Source organism: Scyliorhinus torazame, chromosome 13, assembly GCF_047496885.1.
Source record: "Scyliorhinus torazame isolate Kashiwa2021f chromosome 13, sScyTor2.1, whole genome shotgun sequence".
NCBI classification, from domain to species: Eukaryota; Metazoa; Chordata; class Chondrichthyes; order Carcharhiniformes; family Scyliorhinidae; genus Scyliorhinus; species Scyliorhinus torazame.
The window spans coordinates 196,629,732-196,650,902 of NC_092719.1; the positions used below are offsets into that span (position 1 = coordinate 196,629,732).

The 21,171-nt window shown below is 46.7% G+C and overlaps 1 protein-coding gene across 3 annotated transcripts in view; it reads left to right on the plus strand.

Moving 5' to 3' along the window:
- Positions 1-21,171, plus strand: part of LOC140388491 (uncharacterized) — a 150,627-nt gene that overhangs the window by 19,788 nt on the left and 109,668 nt on the right. The window contains exons 2-3 of one of the 3 annotated variants that reach the window (XM_072472769.1): positions 4,728-4,836; positions 20,636-20,696. In XM_072472769.1, the coding sequence (XP_072328870.1) occupies positions 20,666-20,696 (31 nt within the window). In that variant the 5' untranslated portion in view covers positions 4,728-4,836; positions 20,636-20,665. The remainder of the gene's footprint in view (positions 1-4,727; positions 4,837-20,635; positions 20,697-21,171) is intronic. The other 2 variants (XM_072472767.1, XM_072472770.1) reach the window with 2 other exon arrangements.

A 21,171-nucleotide genomic window follows, 5' to 3' on the forward strand; every position in this document is an offset into this window, starting at 1 on the left:
AAGTTGATGGATTGGGCAGATAGGTGGCAGATGAAGTTCAATGCGGAGAAGTGCGAGGTGATGCATTTTGGTAGGGAGAACATGGAGAACATAAAATAAGGGGGAAAAGTCTTAAAGGTGTGCAGGGGCAGAGGTACCTGGGTGTATATGTGCATATGTCATTAAAGGTGGCAAGACAGGTGGAGAGAGCAGTTAATAAAGCATATTCTGTGCTTTATTAATTGGAGCAAGAGCAAGGAGGTGATTTTGAACTTGTATAAGACACTAGTTAGACCTCAGCTGGAATATTGGGCGCGATTCTCCGCTCCCGTGCCGGTTGGGCGAATCACCTGGGTCGCCAGATTTTCCCGCGACGCCGGTCCGACACCCTCCCAAGCGACGAGAACGGCCCCGTCGGGTTCCGCGCGGCGCAGGCCGGAGAATCGCCGGAGACACCCTAAATGGCGATTCTCCGGCACCCCTGCTATTCTCAGGCTGGATGGGCCAGCGGCCAGCCCAAAACGGCGGGTTCCCCCCGGCGCCGTCCACACCTGGTCGCTGCCGGCGGGAACAGCGCGGGAACGCTGGGGGGGGGCGGCCTGCGGGGTTGGAGGGAGGATCCTGCACCAGGGGGGGGCTCAAATGGGATGTGGCCTGCGATCGGTGCCCACCGATCGTCGGGCCGTCCTCTCTGAAGGAGGACCTCCTTCCGCAGCCCCGCAAGATCCGTCTGACATCTTCTTGCGGGGCGGACTCGGAGAGGACGGTAACCACGCATGTGCGGGTTGGCGCCGGCCAACTCGCGCATGCGCTGGTGACGCCAGTTATGCGGCGCCGGCCGCGTCATGTATGCGGCGCCGCCTTTACGCGGCACCAAGGCCTGGGGCATGTAAATGACGCGGCGCCGCTCCTAGCCCATTATCGGGCCCTGAATCGGTCGGCATAGGGGCCGTTTCGTGCCGTCGTGAACCTCAACGGCGTTCACGACGGTGCGAACACTCTGCCTCCATTTCGGAGAATCCCTCCCATTCTGTACAGTTTTGGGCGCCACATGATAGGAAGGATGTGAATACATTGGAGAGAGTGCAGAAGAGGTTTAAAAGAATGGTTCCAGGGATGAGAAACTTAATTGGAGATTTGATAGAGATGTTCAAAATCTTGAAGTGGGGGGAGGGGCTGTTAGAGTATAAACTGTTCCAACTTATGAAAGGATCAAAAATGGAGAGCACAGATTTAACAAAATAAGCAAATGTGGTGTGAGAGAAAACTTTTTCACTCAACAAGTAGTTCAAGTCTGGAATGCACTGCCGAGAGTGTGGAGGCAGGTTCAATCGAGGCATTCAAGAGGGCATTAGATGATTACTTGAATAGAAACAATGTGCAGGGGTACAGGGAAAAGGTACGGGAATGGCACTAAGTCATGATCCTCGTTCGGAGAGTTGGTGCACCCTCAATGGGCCAAATGGCCTCTTTCTGTTCTATAGCAATTCCGTGATTCTTAAAATCCACCTCTGAGCTAACATCTACTTATGATAATAATAATCGTTTATTAGTGTCAGAAGTAGGCTTACATTAACACTGCAATGAAGTTATTGTGAAAAGCTCCTCATCGCCACACTCAGGCGCCTGTTTGGGTACACAGATGGAGAATTCAGAATGTCCAAATCAACTAACAGCACTTCTTTCGGGACTTGTGGGAGAAAACCAAAGCACACGGTGGAACCCCACACAGACACGAGGAGAACGTGCAGACTCCGCACAGACATTCTGCCAATCAAACCCGGGTACCTGGCGCTGTGAAGCAACAGTGCTAACCACTGTGGCTCAGTGTTGTACAATGCTTCTGCTAAAGTGTTGCGGGACGTTTCATTTTGTCAAATATAAGTACTTGTTGTTAATGCTGCTCGTCAAAACTCAGCAGTCTGCACTTCTTACTATGGCATACTTAACATATTATGGTAGTAGGTGACCGTATTCCTTTATTAAAAGCTTGTTTGTGGTGTTTTCAAGCCACCATTGCTGCAACATTGCACAGAAAAGCATATATTTCAAACTGCTTATCGAAGCTTTGTATATAAGGCTTTTATAAACAATGAAGTTGGTATATACATTGGTTTTACGGAAACATTGCTATGATTTGCATCTTTTTTAAATGTCAGTTGAAGTAAATAGTAGAGGTGTAGTAGAGGGGGAAGTAAGAAAAATAAATCTGTCATCTTTTCTGTCTCCATGCAGTTTTTTCATTTCCCATTTGATGTGTAGGTTTGAAAACCATAGCAACCTTATTTTTATCTTGAGGATATATCTACTACATTGACTTGAGGTGGCTTGACTTGTTACAACAGGGAAATAAAATGCTCCACATAATTTGTATATTCTACCATTTATCGGATGTAAATTTAGAATAAGGCCCTATTGTTTGTTGCCCACATTGTCCAGCACAATGCAGTAATGAAAATTATCATATAAATGCATGATTCTGTGCATACTCATTTTCTAACTGTGTCACATTTTAAAAAGATGACTGCAACTGCTTTGGTTATAATCCGTTGTTGTTCTTGGGGCCTGGCCGAAATATGACCAGCACTGGTGAAATGTGCAATGTAATTAAAATGCAGCTGATTGTTGATAATTCAAAGTTGTTCTTTTGCGCAAGGACTAAAATTATCCACCAATTAAGAAGTATAAAGAAAACTTCTGACTGGTAATTTAGAGCTGAATGTTTTAATTATCAGATAATTTGAATGAAACAACTTTACAATAAAAGTAGATTCTGTGTAATATAACTTGTTCTCGTTGCATTTTCTCCATAAGTTAGTGAACTGGTGAAATATACATTAACATTTGTGAATTTGTACTAAGGCTGTAAGGCAAATGTCTAGACTGCATTTTTCCAAATGGTAATAAATGGGTGTAGTCTTGAGTAGAGGCCTCAAAGTGTGAAATTGAAATAGAATAACAAAAGACTGAGGTTGCAACTAATGGAAACAGAATGTTCAACACAAATTAAAAATAAGACTGAAAATAACAAGCAACAGCAATAAGGAGAGAAACTAAGAATGGAGCGATAACAGAAAGATATCAATCTTCTGCAGATTAGTCTTCAATTCTTGGTAATTCCAAGACAATATGGGAGGTTCAACAACTCTATAACAAAAATGCATACCGATATAGGATATATTGTAACAAGATATGTTGCTCTTATTAGCCTTAGTTTTATTAGCTCTAATTCTGTCACCTTTGCTCACGAGTCGCCAGGTATCTTTCTGATACCGCCACGTGGTTCAAGCTCAAGTAATGATTAATAATGCAGCACACCGCTTAGTAAAAGTTAAATCAACGATCATTTATTATATACAGTAATAAATACTTATACAATAATGCTACTTCTAGACTACTACCTACCACTAAAGGCCAATACTTAACTTTGGATATGGCCCACCAGGTATGGGAAACAAATGGTCTATCGAATTGGGTCTGGGCCTGCGGGATTCAAAGCTGGTACAAGTCGATAGTCAGGAGCACCTATCTGGTAGCGATCGCTGGAGTAACACTTACAGTTTTCTTTGTCGAAGGGTCTCGAAGGTTGCGAGCTGGAGAAGAAGGGCCGATCTGAACTTGGCCCCTATTTTTATAGTTCCCAGGGGCTTCCCGCCTCTCGGGGCGGACCTCGTACCTGGTTCCAAGCGATTGGACTTGGTCCCAATCACTTGGTTCAATATGCTCCAATAATGGGGCGATTCCTTGATCGGGGGGTGGTTGTCTACCCTCCTTTGTGTCAGCCCCTGCTGGCGCCGAAAGGTCTGGATCGGCTTTATGTTGCTAATGTGTAGCAATTGTTCCCGGGGATGGCTGCTTAGTATGCAGATGGCTGGGTTGTTGTGACGTTAATGGCTGCAGGTATCGGTCTGGGCCTACTTCCCCAGTGGCGAATACACTGTTTTACCTGCAGCTGGCCATTTTAGATCGGGGTTTGACCATTCTAATCGGGAATCAGCCATTTTAGGTGGCTACAGATAGCACACAAGATTATCAGAGACAACAAAACTGGCATGTTCAATCCTTGTTTGTTAAACAGTAGCTGCAGCCATACCTCCTGGATTCAACACACAAAATGAAAATGACTGAGAACCTGTTGGGTTCAGCGATTGTAGGGAATATCTTCTAGTCAATATTAGTACTGGTTACCTGCGAAATAAACATTCTGAGCCATTTCTGAACACAGGTACAATTTATTATTTCTTTTTATATTGTTGACTTTAGTATTTACTTTTTCTGTTCCTTCCAGAAAGGGAAAGATTAGTTCCAGCTACAGGTTAGTATATCAGAACCGCCATGAATTAGCTAGCAGGGGTCTCGCCTATAGTTTGGTGAGTGAATCAGTACGGTTAGTGATTTCCCTGACCTCATCTAAGACACTCCACCAATGTGAAATGGCTTTCTATCAACGCAATAAAGAGCGGATGACACTAGCAGACAGACTGAAATGACGAAAAGGCATTGATGGGACTGAAGAAACTCGCTCACCCTGGCTGCATCAATTGTTTGCTTAATTTCCAGTTTCTTTTTATTTAAATCTTCAATATTTCATTTTGTTTTAAAATTACATGCAAATAAAAACTAATTTCCATATCACAAAACGTTTTCTCCACTTTTCTTTACGTTTGAATTTTTAAACTTGAGTTTTACTTTTTTATGTACATGTTTTCTGACTTTACTTAAGTAAGATAAATATCTTGTACTTGTAGGTAGTATACCAGAAGAAGATGAACGAAAATGCTGCATCCATATTGGACACCGTCACCGTGTCCAGCTGAAAAAGACACATAAAACCAAATGGTGTGAGAATCAAAAAAAGTGAGGTTTTTTGGGGGGGGGGGGGGAATTATGCGTGTTGAGAAATTTGGCAGTTCTCTGGATCTGATTGTACATACTGTACAATCAGAGATTTTATTAATAACTGAAAAGAAAATTCACAACTGAAAATGGTGAATCTAATTTGGCTGTCTGGTTTGATCCAGGGGCACTGTAAGGGAAGTCTATTTTCCTTGAAACTCAAACATGTATTCTATTGGCCATGCAGATCCTACCTAAATTGCAGCTCAGATTATTATGTATTTCGAAGGATGGTAAATGATTGGCAATGATTTCCCAACACACTCAGCCCTGCACTCCTGCACATTCTTGATTTTCATCACTCCCTCATTGACAGTCATGTATTAGGCTCAAAGCTTTGAAATTCCCTCCATAAACCTCTCCACCCCTCTCTCCTTACTAACTCTCCTGACAACCTACTTGGTTGGCCAACTTTGGTGACTCTGTGTCACATTCTTTTTGATAACTGCCTTGGCATGTTTTGCTACATTAAAGACACAAATTCAAGTTCCTTTTGTAGTTTACATCAGGTTCCTGCTCCCGATCAGCTAGTGAGTGTTGTGTTATGCTGCATCGGATAACACAGGCTGCTACTTGATGCAGACTTAACTAAAGGATGCTCCAGACTCTGAAATGAGTTCAACGTGTTTATTGAACTATTAACACAGTTCTCAAATGAGTTCGACTCTCTGCTAATCTAACTGTAGTAACTCAGTCTTACTGTACCAGCTTGCTCAAAGCTGGGGTGTGATGCTGCTAATCAACCCTGTCTAACTCTCTAGATGTCTGTCTGTGGAAAGAGGCAGGGTGTGAGTGCCTCATCCCTTTTATAGTTTTTATGTCATGCCCCCTTGTGGTGATGCCGCCTCTGAGTGTCCTGACTGCCCATTGGTTGTGTCCTATTACGAGTGTTCATTGGTTGCATGTTTGCATATCATGACAGTGAGTATGATGCTTGGTTGACTGTGAAGTAGGAAAGCAGTGACAGTAGCAGGCATGTCTCCAGCATTTTTCATTAGGTTTGTAGTTGCCATCGTCATCACCAAAATAATTCAAAGCCCAGAAATGTTGCGGGCGGGATTCTTTTTTCTGGGGACTAAGTCCCAACGCCGGCGGGAAACCCGGCGCGAACCACTCTGGCATCAACAGCCCCCGAACATGCGGAATTCTCTGCCCTTCTGGGGGCTAGATGGACGCCGGAGGGGTTGGCGCCACGCCAGCCGGCGCCGAAGGGACTGCGCGAGTCCGTGCATGCGCCAAAGGGCCGGCGTGGTCCCGCATATGCGCAGAACCGCCGGCGTGTTCTGGAGCATGCGCAGGGGTTCTCTTCTACGCGCCGGCCATGGCGGAGTCCTACAGGGGCCGGCACGGAAGGAAGGAGTGCTCCCACGGTATAGGCCCGCTCGCAGATCGATGGGCTCCAATCGCGGGCCAGGCCACCCTGGGGGCCCCACCCAGGGTCGGATCCTCCCGGACCCCCCTGAGGACTGCCCTCGCCGACTTATCTGCCAGATCCCGCCATGAGGGACGATTGTCTAACCCACGCCGGCGGGACTGGCCAAAAACAGACAGCCGCTCAGCCCATTGGGGCCCGGAGAATTGCCGGGGGGACCGCTGCCAACGGCAGCCAACCGGCGTGGCGTGAACCCCGCCCCCGCCCAAAAACCGGCGTCGGAGAATACAGCAGCCGACAGCGGGATTCGGGCCGCGCCCGGGGATTCTCCGACCCGGCGGGAGGTCAGAGAATAACTTTACAAAACATGAACCATATTTACAATCCAGTTTCCTTGCAGTCAGGGAGGGTAACCACTCCACGGCTACAGTATCAACTCATATCAGAAATACTGTCAACCACATACAAACATATGGTTGCTCATCATAATTCTCTGAACTGACTGTAAAGGAATCTGATAATGTGATTCGCCATTGAACACAAATGGTGTGTGAAATAGATCAAGCTTTAATCCTTGGGCGAAATTCTCCGGAAACGGCACGATGTCGGCCGACTGGCGCCCAAAACGGCGCAAATCAGTCGGGCATCACGCCGCCCCAAAGGTGCGGAATGCTCCGCATCTTTGGGGGCCGAGCCCCAACCTTAAGGGGCTAGGCCCGCGCCGGACGAATTTCCGCCCCGCCAGCTGGCGGAAAAGGCCTTTGGTGCCCCGCCACTGGCGCGGAAATGACATATCCGGGCGGCGCATGCGCGGGAGCGTCAGCGGCCGCTGACGGCATTCCCGCGCATGCGCAATGGAGAGAGTCTCTTCCGCCTCCGCCATGGTGGAGACCGTGGCGAAGGCGGAAGGAAAAGAGTGCCCCCATGGCACAGGCCCGCCCGCAGATCGGTGGGCCCTGATCGCGGGCCAGGCCACCGTGGGGGCACCCTCCGGGGCCAGATCGACCCGCGCCCCCCCCAGGACCCCGGAGCCCGCCCGCGCCGCCTTGTCCCGCCGGTAAGAGAGGTGGTTTAATCTACGCCGGCGGGACATGCATTTTAGCGGCGGGACTTCGGCCCATCCGGGCCGGAGAATCGCGTGGGGGGGGGGGGCGCCAACCGGTGCGGCACGATTCCCGCCCCCGCCGAATATCCGGTGGTGGAGAATCCGGCAACCGGCGGGGATGGGATTCACGCCAGGCCCCGGCGATTCTCCGACCCGGCGGGGGGTGGGAGAATCTCGCCCCTGGTTCAAGCAACATATGTATAACTGAGAATTTTAAATGTAGGTTCATGCAAACCACGAATTCAGCATAAAGAATCTTTTCAGATTATATGGCAGGTGTTGCCAAATGACAGAACAGAAAGGTAGCACCTCCCATTTTATCCACCACCATAATCTGAAATCTGATTGACGAGCTGAGAGGCTGTCACAAGTGAAATGGTTCTCAGTGTTGTTAGATAAACCCACACTGGGGTAAACAAAGAACAGAACCTGGCCCGTCGATACCATGCAGCCCTTTTTGTATCTTTACGAAATGTGGGTCAAAAGACTTTACTTTTTAAAAGATTTTTTATTTACTTTTTCAGCAAAGGTCCCTTCATGTTTAAGTTGGGATCTTGAAAACTACTTGAAAATCCTACTGGGTCCTCAGCAAAACCTCCCAGGTCCCACAGAAACGCAGCTTTCTGATGCTACTTTATATTAAGAGTGGTACACCATTGGACTAACAGGCGCTTATCCTTGACAGTGCTTCTTCGGCTGTTGTGAACCATAAAAACAGGCCTGCAGTTGTCCTGCGCCTAGCACTGTGCCAGTTTCATTCCCAAGCTAACAGGAAGAGCCCTTGTCTCAATTCAGCACACCCATATAGAAACAGATGTAGTGGGGAACTTGTAGCAGGAGTCAGAATCTTGTATCCGCTCATCCCCTAATACCTAATTTTGAAAACGTATTCCTCAAGTTCAGAACCTTGGTTGAAGAACCAAGATTCCGAGCACAGAAAACCACTAAGCTTGAAAAGAAGAAACAAGATAATGTGAAGTAAATTTCAAAAGTCATGATTGGGCCATATTATTAAATATTTCAAGGAGGCAGCATATAGGTCTGTTCTTCAAGCCTGCTTTGCCCTTCAACTCGGTCTTGGCTGATCTGGTTGTGGTCTCAATTCCACTTTGCTCCCCCCACAGTCCATTACCCTTGACTCCTTTGTCTAAAATTTGTCTAACTCTGCCTTGAAAAACTCAATAATCCAGCCTACACTGCTTTCTGGTGAAGAGACCTCCACACACGAGCAACACTGAGAGAAAAGATTTCACATCTCTGTCTTAAATGGTAAACCTTTTATTCTTAAACTGTGCCCTAGTTTTAGTCTCTCTCATAAGTTGAATCATCATCGGGAGGCAGTGGCTTAGTGGACTTGTCATTGGTCTAGTAAAGCAGAAACCCAGAGTAATCAAGAAGTGGTCAAGAAGGCATATAGCATGCTTGCCTTCATCAGACGGGGTATTGAGTACAAGAGTCAGCAGGTCATGATATAGTTGTATAGGACTTTGGTTAGGCCACATTTGGAATACTGCGTGCAGTTCTGGTCGCCACATTAGCAGAAGGATGTGGATGCTTTAGAGAGGGTGCAGAGGAGGTTCACCAGGATGCTGCCTGGTATGGAGGGTGCTAGCTATGAAGAAAGGTTGAGTAGATTAGGATTGTTTTCATTGGAAAGACGGAGGTTGAGGGGGGACCTGATTGAGGTCTACAAAATTATGAGAGGTATGGACAGGGTGTATAGCAACAAGCTTTTTCCAAGAGTGGGGGTGTCAATTACAAGGGGTCACGATTTCAAGGTGAGAGGGGGAACGTTTAAGGGAGATGTGCGTGGAAAGTTTTTTACGCAGAGGGTGGTGGGTGCCTGGAACGCTTTGCCAGCGGAGGTGGTAGAGGCGGGCACAATAGCATTATTTAAGATGCATCTAGACAGATATATGAACGGGCGGGGAACAGAGGGAAGTAGATCCTTGGAAAATAGAAGATAGGTTTAGATAAAGGATCTGGATCGGCGCAGGCTGGGAGGGCCGAAGGGCCTGTTCCTGTGCTGTAATTTTCTTTGTTCTTTGTTCTAATATCTGGGGATCCAGGTTCAAATCCCGCTACTACAGATGGTGAAATTTGAATTCAATTTAAAAGAAAATCTGGTTTAAAAGTCTAATGATGACTATGAAACCATTGTCAATTGTCGTAAAAATAGCACAGTGGTTAGCACCGTTGCTTCACAGCGCCATGGTCCCAGGATGGGTTTCTGTGCTGAGTCTGCACATTCTCCCCGTGTCTGAGTGGGTTTCCTCCGGGTGCTCCGGTTTCCTCCCACAAGTCCCGAAAGATGTGCTTGTTAGGTGAATTGGACATTCTGAATTCTCCCTCATCTTACCCGAACATGCGCTAGAGTGTGCTCAGTTTGTGTTCCGCCAGGGTCACTCAGCTCCTGACCCAGGACATCACTCTGCAGGAGTTGCTCAGGGTACTTCAACTGTTTCATCAATTACCTTCCTTCCATCATAAGGTCAGAAGTGGGATGTTTTCTGATAACTGCACAATGTTCAATCCCATTTGTGACTCCTCAGATACTGAAGCAATCCATGTCCAGATGCAGGAAGATCTGGACAATATCCAGGCTTGTGATGCCAAGAGGCAAGTAACACTCATGCCACACAAATGCCAGTCTATGACCATCTCCATCAATAGAGAATCTAACCATTGCCCCATGATATTAAATGGCATTCACATTGCTGAATCCCCCAGTGTCAACACCCTGGGAGTTACCATTGACCAGAAATTAACCTGGACTAGCCATATAAATACTGTAGCTACCAAAGCAGTTCAGAGGCTAGGAATTGTGCGGTGAGTAACTCAAGTGCAGACTGTTGTTGAAAACTCACCACTATTCTTAGAAGTCACCCTATACCAAAAAGGGCCGACATTCTAAATGGTGAACAGGGATTCTCACTCCCTGACTCCTATGCAGACATAGATGGGTGCTATTCAGGTCAAACTATGTTTTCAAGTTATCCCCCGGTATAACCCATATCATCTTAGAAGAATTTTACCTACTTACCACTTAGTAGCATCGATGTCCTGGGTCCTGCGTTGCTAAGTAAGTAAAGGAGGCTTAGGAATAACCACTGTTTCAGGTTAAAACTTTGAAGTTATTTTATTATTATATTTTTTCTTTTAAAAGCTGCAATCACTGTCTACACAGAAAGGTAAAAAGATCTTGCTTCTGGACCCTCCTGGTTGGTTGAAGAGGCCTTCAGGCCCACCTTGACAATCAATCTTCTTTGAAGTCTGGTCTTCTTTAGATGTATTCGCTGGTTAGCTCGGTTGCTATGTCTTATCGATCCCATGTACCGAGCTATGAGAGCTGACTCTGCTGACTCTGCCCTCTGCCTCTGAGCTGACTCTGCCTCCTCTTTTTAGCTTTTGGAGGTCTTTCTCAGATAGATTCACTGTTCCGCTCGGCTGCTTTTCTCTGTCCCTTTCCCATGACCGAGCTATGAGAGCTGACTCTGATTCCTTCTCTGCCCCTTTCTCGGGGTTTATATATTTTTCTAACATTTATTAAGTTTTTATGACTTTATTGTAAAGTAACTTTTATTTCACTTGGATTGTAAAAGGTACCTTTAATCTAAATGTTTCTAACACGACTAAGTATTCATTTTGGGCATGACCTCAGCCCATAGATGTGATTACATTGTGTCCTTTGTGATGCTCAAAATACTTTGATTTCAATAAGGGTGTGAATTTTGGTTCCTGTCATTTCTATAGTTTTATTATCGAATTGTGTCCCCAGCTCATAATTTTGACTTTGATTTGGGTCTAATTTGTGTTCTTGTAGACAGGTTGTCTCCAGTTTTCTTTAATTTACCTGATGTCAGCAGAGCTTCACACCTATACATTGTCACCTAATTCAACTGAAAACCTCATCCATTCTTTTCCAACTGCTTATTTAACTTCAATGAAGGTGTGAAATATTGCTTTTAGCTTTATACTAAAGATTCACTGATTGTGTCTTGAAAGACCTGCTTGGTTTGTTTGCTAAGCCTGCTTGACCATGGCTATCTGCATTTTACAATCTTCTCCTGGCAGCTGCTGTTAACCCATCGTGAGATTTTTCCCTACATTCTCTCATGTTTCTTAAATTAGGTATTGCCAGACTTCCATGTTTCAAATGACATATCTTTCCATATTTTCAATTACAAGACCCCCCAAAGCCTGTCAACCAATTACAAGACATAGATCAGGAGTGTGATGGAATACTCTCCATTGCCTGAACGAGAGCATCTCCAACAACACTCAAGAAGCTTGATGCCATGGGGCGGCATGTGGCACAGTGATTAGCATTGCTGCCTACGGCACTGAGGACCCGGGTTCAAATCCCGGCCCTAGTTCACTCTCCGTGTGGAGTTTGCACATTCTCCCCGTGTCTGCGTAGGTTTCACCCCCACAACCCAAAGATGTGCAGGTTAGGTGGATTGGCCACGCTAAATTGCCCCTTAATTGGAAAAGAAATAATTGGATACTCTAAGCTTATTTCAAAAACTCTACTGCATGTCTAACGTCCTCCCTTTTAACCTAATTACCCATTCACTTTAGCTAGGTCTGCTTTCATATCCTCCAAATTACCTTTATTCAGGTTTAAAACACTTGCCTTTGACTCACACATTTCTCCTTCAAACTGAACATGAAATCCTCTCACGTAATGATCGCCGTCAACTAGAGGCTCCTTTACTATGAGATTAGTGATTAATCAAGTCTCATTGCTCATTACCACCTCCAGGTTAGCCTGCTCCTTGGTTTCCTTTCGAACATACTGTTCCAAGAAATTATCCCAAATATGTTTTAAGACTTCCTGTTTCATGCTACCTTTGCAATCTTATTTGCCCGATCGACATGTAAATTAAAGTCACCCAGAATTATTGCAGTGCTTTCTATATGCCCCATTTATTTCTTCACATATATCCTGTCCTACCGTGTAACTACTGTTAGTCGGCTTATAAACTACTCCCAGTGACCTCTTTACTATTTCTTAACTCTGCCATAAATTGATTCTACGTCTTGCGCTTTCAAGCCAAGGTCATCTCTCACTCGGTACTAATAAAATCCTTAATTAACAGAGCTACCTCACTATCTATTCCCAGCTTCCTATCTTTTAAAAATGTCAAGTATGCTTCAGTATTTAGGTCGTAGTTTTGGTTACCCTGAAACTATGGCTCTGGAAGAATGAAAGGAGTGAGGAGTTCCACAAATTCTAAGTCTTGGAAAGAAATGTTTTATTTTTAAATTTATTCTCAATATGGACAGACTGCATTTATTGATCCTAGTTGCCATGAGATCGTGGTGATGAGACCTCTCCTTGAACTTCTGGTGCTTCCACACCCCAAGGGCAACAGACACATGGGAACACCACCACCTGGAAATTTCCCTCCAGGCCACTCACCATCCTGATTTGGAAATATATCGCTAATCCTTCACAGTCGCTGGGTAAAAATCCTGGCATTCCCACCTTAACAGCACGGTGGCATACTTACACCACATGAACATTAGGGGTTCAAGAAGGCAGCTTACCACCACCTTAATGGCAATTAGGGATGGGCAATGCATGCTGGCCTAGCCAGCGACACCCACATCCTGTAAATGCATTTACAAATGTAGTGTTAACTAGGGAAGATATTGATCCAGTGGCAATTACAGAATAGTAAGATGGGGGTCAAGTAAGGCTGGTGTGGTATGGGGAGGGACACTCGGATGTGATGGCTGTGGTAAACCACTGTTACACCTGTATTAGGTGATGTACGGTCGGACCTGTAGTACCAGTTCGCCGGTAATCCCTGCCTGCTGGCTCCGCCCAGGAGGCGGGGTATAAATATGCATGACCTCCAGCCAGCAGCCATTTCGCCAGCTGCTGTGGGAGGCCACACATCTGATAGCAATAAAGCCTCAGTTGGATTCAACTATCGTCTTTGTCTAATTGATCGTGCCTCAATTTATTGCTATCAGTTTCTAAGGATGGACCTCCGTATCAAACCGAATCGCCTGCAGTTGGATCCGTACTCAAGCGACGCCAGAAAGGACTTCCAGCACTGGCTAGCTTTCTTCGAGGCGTATATCAATGCGGCACCTACCCCTGTTCCGGAGGCTCAGAAGATTCAGATTTTATATTCCAGTTTGAGCTCCAAAGTCTTTCCGTTAGTCCAGGACTCACGAACTACGCCAAAGCCATGACTCTACTCATGGACAACTACGCACAGAAAACGAACACGCTCTTCGCCAGGCACGCACTCGCTACTCGCTCTCAACTCCCTGGTGAGTCCATAGAAGACTTCTGGCGGGCCCTAATCCCACTAGTCCGGGACTGTGACTGTTAGGCTGTTACGGCCACAGAACAATCAGACCTCATTATGTGGGATGCTTTTGTGACTGGAATTGGGTCAGATCTCATATGCCAGCGGCTCCTAGAAGGGGCCACATGCGACCTTGCAGAGACTAAAACGCTAGCGCTTTCCATGACGGTCGCCCTGCGCAACGTCCAGTCTTACACTCCCAGCCGCTCGGCCCACCCCTCCTACGCTTCATGGACCCCACAGACAGCCACCCCAGTGGGGGCGCTGCCCACCCAATACTCCTGTCCGCACGCCAGCCAGCAAACCCTGGGGGCCCCCAATGCTATTTTTGCAGCCAACAGAAGCACCCCCGCCAACGCTGCCTGGCCCACACTGCCCTTTGTAAAGCCTGCGGGAAGAGGGGCCACTTCGCCACAGTGTGCCAGGCCCGCTCAGTAGCCGCTATCGCCCCCACCCCCCTCGGTCAAGGACAATGGGCGCCGCAATGCAACATCCAGAGCCTAACTCTGAAATTCGGCGGGCCCTTACCACCCCTTACTTTGTGCGGCCTCGCGACCCTAAAGGTCGACCCACCGTCCCTCTTTGCCAATCTAACTCCAGATTGCAAACCCTTCGCCACCAGGAGCAGAAGGTACAGCACCCAGTACAAGACCTTCGTCAGGTCCGAAGTCCAGCGGCTGCTTCGGGAAGGCATCATCGAGGCCAGCAACAGCCCCCGGAGAGCTCAAGTGGTAGTAGTTAAAACTGGGGAGAAACACTGAATGGTCGTGGACTACAGCCAGACCATCAATCGGTACACGCAGCTCGACACGTACCCCCTCCCACGCGTATCTGACATGGTTAACCAGATTGTGCAATACCGGGTCTTCTCAACGGTAGGCCTGAAATCCGCCTACCACCAGCTCCCCATCCGTAAATCGGACCATCCATACACCGCCTTCGAGGCAGACGGCCGCCTATACCACTTCCTTCGGGTCCCCTTCGGCGTCACAAACCGGGTGTCGGTCTTCCAAAGGCAGATGGACCGAATGGTCGACCGGTACGGGTTGTGGCCCACCTTTCCATACCTAGACAACGTCACCATCTGCAGCCATGATCAGCAGGACCACGACGCCAACCGTGCTAAATTTCTCCACACCGCTACTCTCCTAAACCTCACTTACAACAAGGAGAAGTGCGTGTTCCGCACGAACCGCTTAGCCATCCTCAGCTATGTGGTCCATAACGGTGCTCTGAGGCCCGATCCCGATCACATGCGCCCCCTCATGGAGCTCCCACTGCCCCAAGGCCCTCAAACGCTGCCTGGGGTTCTTTTCGTACTACGCTCAGTGGGTCCCAAACTATGCGGACAAGGCCCGCCCACTCATCCAGTCCACCCAGTTTCCCCTGACGGCCGAGGCCCAACAGGCCTTTGCCCGGATCAGAGCTGATATTGCCAAGGCCATAATGCACGCTGTAGATGAGACACTGCCCTTCCAAGTAGAAAGCGACGCATCAGACGTCGCCCTTGCTGCCACCCTCAATCAGGCAGGCAAGCCTGTGGCATTCTTTTCCCGCACCCTTCATGCCTCAGAAATGCGGCACTCATCCGTCAAAAAGGAGGCCCAAGCTATCGTTGAAGCTGTGCGGCATTGGAGGCATTACCTGGCTGGCAGGAGATTCACTCTCCTCACTGACCAATGGGTGGTAGCCTTCATGTTCAACAACACACAGTGGTGCAAGATCAAGAACGATAAAATCTTGAGGTGGAGGATCGCGCTCTCCACCTACAATTACGAGATTATGTATCGCCCCGGCAAACTCAACGAGCCCCCAGACACCCTATCACGAGGTACATGTGCCAGCGCACAGGTAGACCGATTCCGGGCCCTGCACGACAGCCTTTGTCACCCAGGAGTCACACGGTTGTACCACTTCATTAAGGCACAAAATCTGCCCTACTCCATCGATGAAGTAAGGACAATCACCAGGGACTGCCAGGTCTGTGCAGAGTGCAAGCCGCACTTCTACCGGCCGGACCGCGTGCGCCTGGTGAAGGCCTCCCGCCCCTTTGAACGCCTCAGCGTGGACTTCAAAGGCCCCCTCCCCTCCACCGACCGTCACACATATTTTCTCAGTGTGGTCGACGAATACTCCAGATTCCCCTTTGCCATCCCATGCCCCGACATGACTTCTGCCACCGTCATTAAAACCCTCAACACAATCTTCGCTCTGTTCGGTTTCCCTGACTACATCCACAGTGACAGGGGATCCTCATTCATGAGTGATGAGCTGCGAGAGTTCGTCTCCAGCAGAATGACAAGCTATAACCCCCGGGGAAACGGACAGGTAGAAAGGGAGAATGGGACGGTATGGAGGGCCGTCCAGCTGGCCCTACGGTCCAGGAACCTCCCGGCCTCCCGCTGGCAGGAGGTCCTCCCTGATGCACTCCACTCCATTTGCTCATTACTGTGCACTGCCACTAACAATACACCCCATGAATGTCTTTTTGCCTTACCCAGGAAGTCCACATCCGGGGTGTCGCTCCCGACTTGGCTCGCAGCTCTGGGAACCGTGCTTCTCTGTAAGCACGTCAGACTCCACAAGGCGGACCCGTTGGTGGAGAGGGTGCACTTGCTCCACGCAAACCTCCAGTACGTTCTCCGACGGCCGGCAGGATACTGGCACCAGCACGGACCTGGCACCAGCAGGTTCCACCCCACACCCCCTCCCCCACTGGTGCCACTCTCCCCTCCCTCATCGCTCCCAACAGCACGCCCCCCAGGACCATCCGTCCTCCCCCTGCCCACACCCGACGATGAAGAGGATTTTGGCACGCTCCCGGTGCCACCATCGACCAGATCACCATCAACATCACCGACACCACTGCGTCGCTCCCAGAGAAACGTCAAGGCCCCTGACCGGCTAAACCTCTGACCGGTCCAGACATCAAAGGACATTTGTTTGCTCAAATCTTGTAAATATGAACTCATTGTTGTATATAGTTATCCACCACCCCCGCCGGACTCAATTTTTTACGGGGTGAATGTGGTAAACCACTGTTACACCTGTATTAGGTGATGTACGGTAGGACCTGTACTACAGGTTCGCCGGTAGTCCCTGCCTGCTGGCTCCGCCCAGGAGGCGGGGTATAAATATACGTGTCCTCCAGCCAGCAGCCATTTCGACAGCTGCTGTGGGAGGCCACACATCTGATAGAAATAAAGCCTCAGTTGGATTCAACTATCGTCTTTGTCCAATTGATCGTGCCTCAATGGCATTCGCACAATAATTGCCTGTCTTGTCCTTCTCAGTTATATGGGCAGCAGAGCTAATAAACATGGTGAATTGCTGCAGTTGATCTTGCAGATTGTACATACTGCAGCCACAGTGTGCTGTTCAGAATTCCATTCCAGTGGTGGTTACAGTAAAATATGGTGCAATGAATCTTGATTTCATTACAGGAAGGAAGAACTTGTACAAAAATAGTTTAACAGTAATTGAAGGGAAAACAAATGGAACATTGTGTTATATATGTAGAACAGAGTGGAGGTTTGATAGTATGCTGGAGAACTGCGTTCCAATTCTGGCCATCAAGTCAAAATAATAACGAGGAAGATTTTACAATTTATTCCTCCCAATGGAAGGCTTTAGCTGACAAGAATGCGAATTGTGAATTTGTGGAGGGCCAGTGTCCGATTTAATGTCTCAAATCGGTGTGATGGTGCATCTGCAAGAAGATTATATTCCTCTGAGATGTTCCGGCTGTTCACGCCGGCGGCGCACCCCCACCTCGGGTTTCCCGGTGACGAGGGTTGCATTCAATGGGAAACCCCGTAGACATCGGCAGGACCAGAAAATCCCGCTGGCGGGCCGACCCCGCCACCAAAAAACACGTAGTGGGTTGGTCAGTAAATCTCGCCCCTGGTCAAGCGCATGAGCTGCCTCCTGTGGTAAAGGACATAGAAGTAAATGAAAAAGGACAAATATTATACATGGTCTTGACGTACAGAAAGAAGGAAGAAGAGTTAGCAAGTTAGTATTTTGAAATGACAAGTGCAGATCCGGGAGGTTTGTGTTTTGAGAGATGGGGAAGAAGCAAAATGGAATGAAAATGGAAAAAAATCATGAATCAAAACTCAAAGTGAACAAGGAGCGCTGGAAGGAGCTGGTGGTAGTGCACGTTTCTACCATTTATCATCAGTGCATTGACTTTATGGTTATTTATTGATAAGGAACAGATTGATTCAACACTGCAGTGCCATATGGAATATTGAAAAACTTGGAATTGACATACTTACTGTGATACTGATATGGGATGGCTGGATTAATTGTAATTAATTACATTTTTTGAAAATGTTGAAATTCAGATTGCTGGTGCATGTGTCCATTTCTTTCTTTGCAAATCTTTAGTTGCACTGTGAACTGTATTTGTGTTTGTTTTCACAGCAATTTACCATACCTGTGAAATATTTTAGTATCATTCAACTTATTTACAGTAAACTCTGCAGGATGTCAGCAACTCACAGGCAAACCTGGAACACAATCACTGACCAAACATGGATTTTAGAAGCTACTTAGTTACCTCCCCCATCTCAGCCACCTGAACTGAGCCAAAATGTTTGACAAGTCGTAACAATCTCTTCCTCTCACATTAGTCTTATTAGGCACAAAAAGAAAGTACATTCTTGCTAGTGTTGCACAGAAAGTCAAGATCTCTAACAATTAGCAAAGTGTTTTTAAAGGAAGCAATAATTTCCTATCTTTCATCATACAATTATTAATTTAGCTGGCACTCTCAATCTGTAGCAAACATCCCTCAACCTGATCCAGCAACCCAGTTTCATTTACACTAACTGGTAGGAAGCCATAGGCTACTTTGGCAGGGTAGCACAGTGGTTAGCACTGTTGCTTCACAGCGCCAGGAACCTGGGTTCGATTCCCGGTTTGGGTCACTGTCTGTGCGGAGCCTGCACGTTATCCCCGTGTCTGCGTGGGTTTCCTCCGGGTGCTCCGGTTTCCTCCCACAAGTCCCGAAAGATGTGCTTGTTAGGTGATTTGGGCATTCTGAATTCTCCCTCTACCCGAACAGGCGCTGGAGTGTGGCGACAAGGGGATTTTCATAGTAACTTCATTGCAGTGTTAATGTAAGCCTTCTTGTGACACTAAGAAAGATTATTATAAGTCCCTTAGCCACCAATACTCCTTTCAGGAAGAAAGAGAACTAACTTATAACCGTAGGCTTCAGACTGTGCCATTGGATCTTTACATGTACTTAATCGACTGGAATAGAGCCTGAGAGCCTAGACTGACCTCTAAACTAAAAGAGAGTGGACCAGCTTATCACTAGCAAGGTGAGTAGCTAGAGATTTCCTGACTTGGCAGAAACACCTAGGTTTCAAGAGCTCTGTTATATTATGGGGAGGCAGTGGCATAATGGTATTGTCACTGGACTAGTAAACCAGAGATCTAGAGTAATGCTCTGTGGACCCAGGTCAGATCCCGCCACTGCAGATGGTGAAATTGAATTCAATAAAAATCTGGAAAAATCTGGCGACCATGAAACAATTGCCAATTATCTTAAAACCCCATAATCTGCTGTCCTTGCCTGGTCAGGCCTACATGTGACTCCAGATCCACAGCAACTTGGTTGACTCTTAACTACCCCCAAGGGCAATTAGGTATGTAAGAAATGCTAGTCCAGCCTGCGATGCCCAGATCCCAACAACTAATAAAATTAATTAAATAAAGTGAGGCCCGCTATCCCCAGAAGCAGATCGTCGGTGGTGAGTGAATGTCAAGATAGGCTGGTTAGTAGGCCGCTTGGTTCTCTCAAATTTTGTGCCACTTATTTTAGACCCTCTACACCCATTTGTAGATCTTCCAAAAATTGCAGTTCCTACAGCTCTTTAAAATGTCAATCAATCAGTAATCAGTACCACTTCTCTCTTGTTAATCTTGTCCAAATAAACATTCAGATATTGGCACAAGTGATTACAGAAAAATAAGTTATTATAACCACATAAAGAGGTCAATAAAGCAAAGCAAACCCTCATTCAGATGTCAAAATAGAACATCTGGGCTAATGCATCTCAAAGCTCAGTCATAATGGTCACATGTGGAGAACCCAGATGTCTGGCCATTTGTTACTACTGAAACATGATGCATACTGGGTAAATAGGCATGCACGGGACATAGAGGGGACATGAAGGTGGCATGGGTCCATGGAAGTAACATGGAGGGTATTTAAGGGGTCTTGGTAAGACCCATATTAATTTACCTTTCAAAAGGATTGAAATTCAGACTATCATTCATGATACCTCTCAGTGGCCATGAATGAATCATGGAGAAGGTGACCCAATGCCACAAAAATTGCGGAGGTCTATGACATGCCTTTCCCCACTTGGAAGTCTTGGAGCTTGAACCTCAGATCTTCTGACTTGGAAATGAGAACACTACCAGTGCTTGCAATCTACCACTTGCAGTTTTCTTTTCAGCCCATCCAGATTAATTCAGATAATGTACTGTGTAAACTATCAATTATACTAAGTACAGAATCTCAAGGAGCGCAGCCAAATTAGGACATTCAAGCCAAACAAGCCAGATTCTTCTACTGGACCTAACTAAAGGGAAGGTGCTATGGGTTTCTCGAATTAATATATCTTTATGGGAATGAGATGGGGTAACAGAGGTAAACATGCATGTGTGTTAAATAAACTTGAATATATGACCAATCAATTTATTTAATTAGTGTTTGACTGATGGCCCAAGCCTTTTTTTGGAGGAGAAATGTAGTAGTATTTAGCTAAATCTATTAAGAAAAACAATTACACTCAGGAAGTCTTTAGCTACCTTCCATTTTTGGACAGAACATTGTGACAAAAATTTCCCACGGAACACAGTTTCTTATATTATCAACCTTTAACGATTGCAGCAGTTCATAACTGTGACTAAGTTATGTTCCTTTTATAACAGAACAAAAATATCTACAGGATCAAGGACAAGATGGCCGGTGGCAGCTGTCCCCAAGAGAATGGTAAGATGCAAAGCATTGTGGTATGTTGCAATGTGGGTTTAACTGCTCTCTGAATTTATCAAAACATCACTTTGTTATTAATTCCACCATCAACCCATCAGATGTCTTTGGGAAGCTTTTGCAAAGTGTAAGTGCTGTACGGATTCAAATTAAAATCATTTTAAAAAGTAGAAAAAAATCATAAGCACAGCAGTATTTTGGTCAAGAAATTTTATTTTAGGTGATGATTCGGTCAACACAAGATTTCTACGACAGAGGGCAGCACAGTGGCGCAGTGGTTAGCATTGCTGCCTCACGGCGCTGAGGTCCCAGGTTCGATCCCGGTGCTGGGTCACTGTCCGTGTGGAGTTTGCACATTCTCTCTGTGTTTGTGTGGGTTTCGCCCCCACAACACAAAAGATGTGCAGGATTAGGTGGATTGGCCACGCTAAATTGCCCCTTAATTGGAAAAAATGAATTGGGTACTCTAAATTTA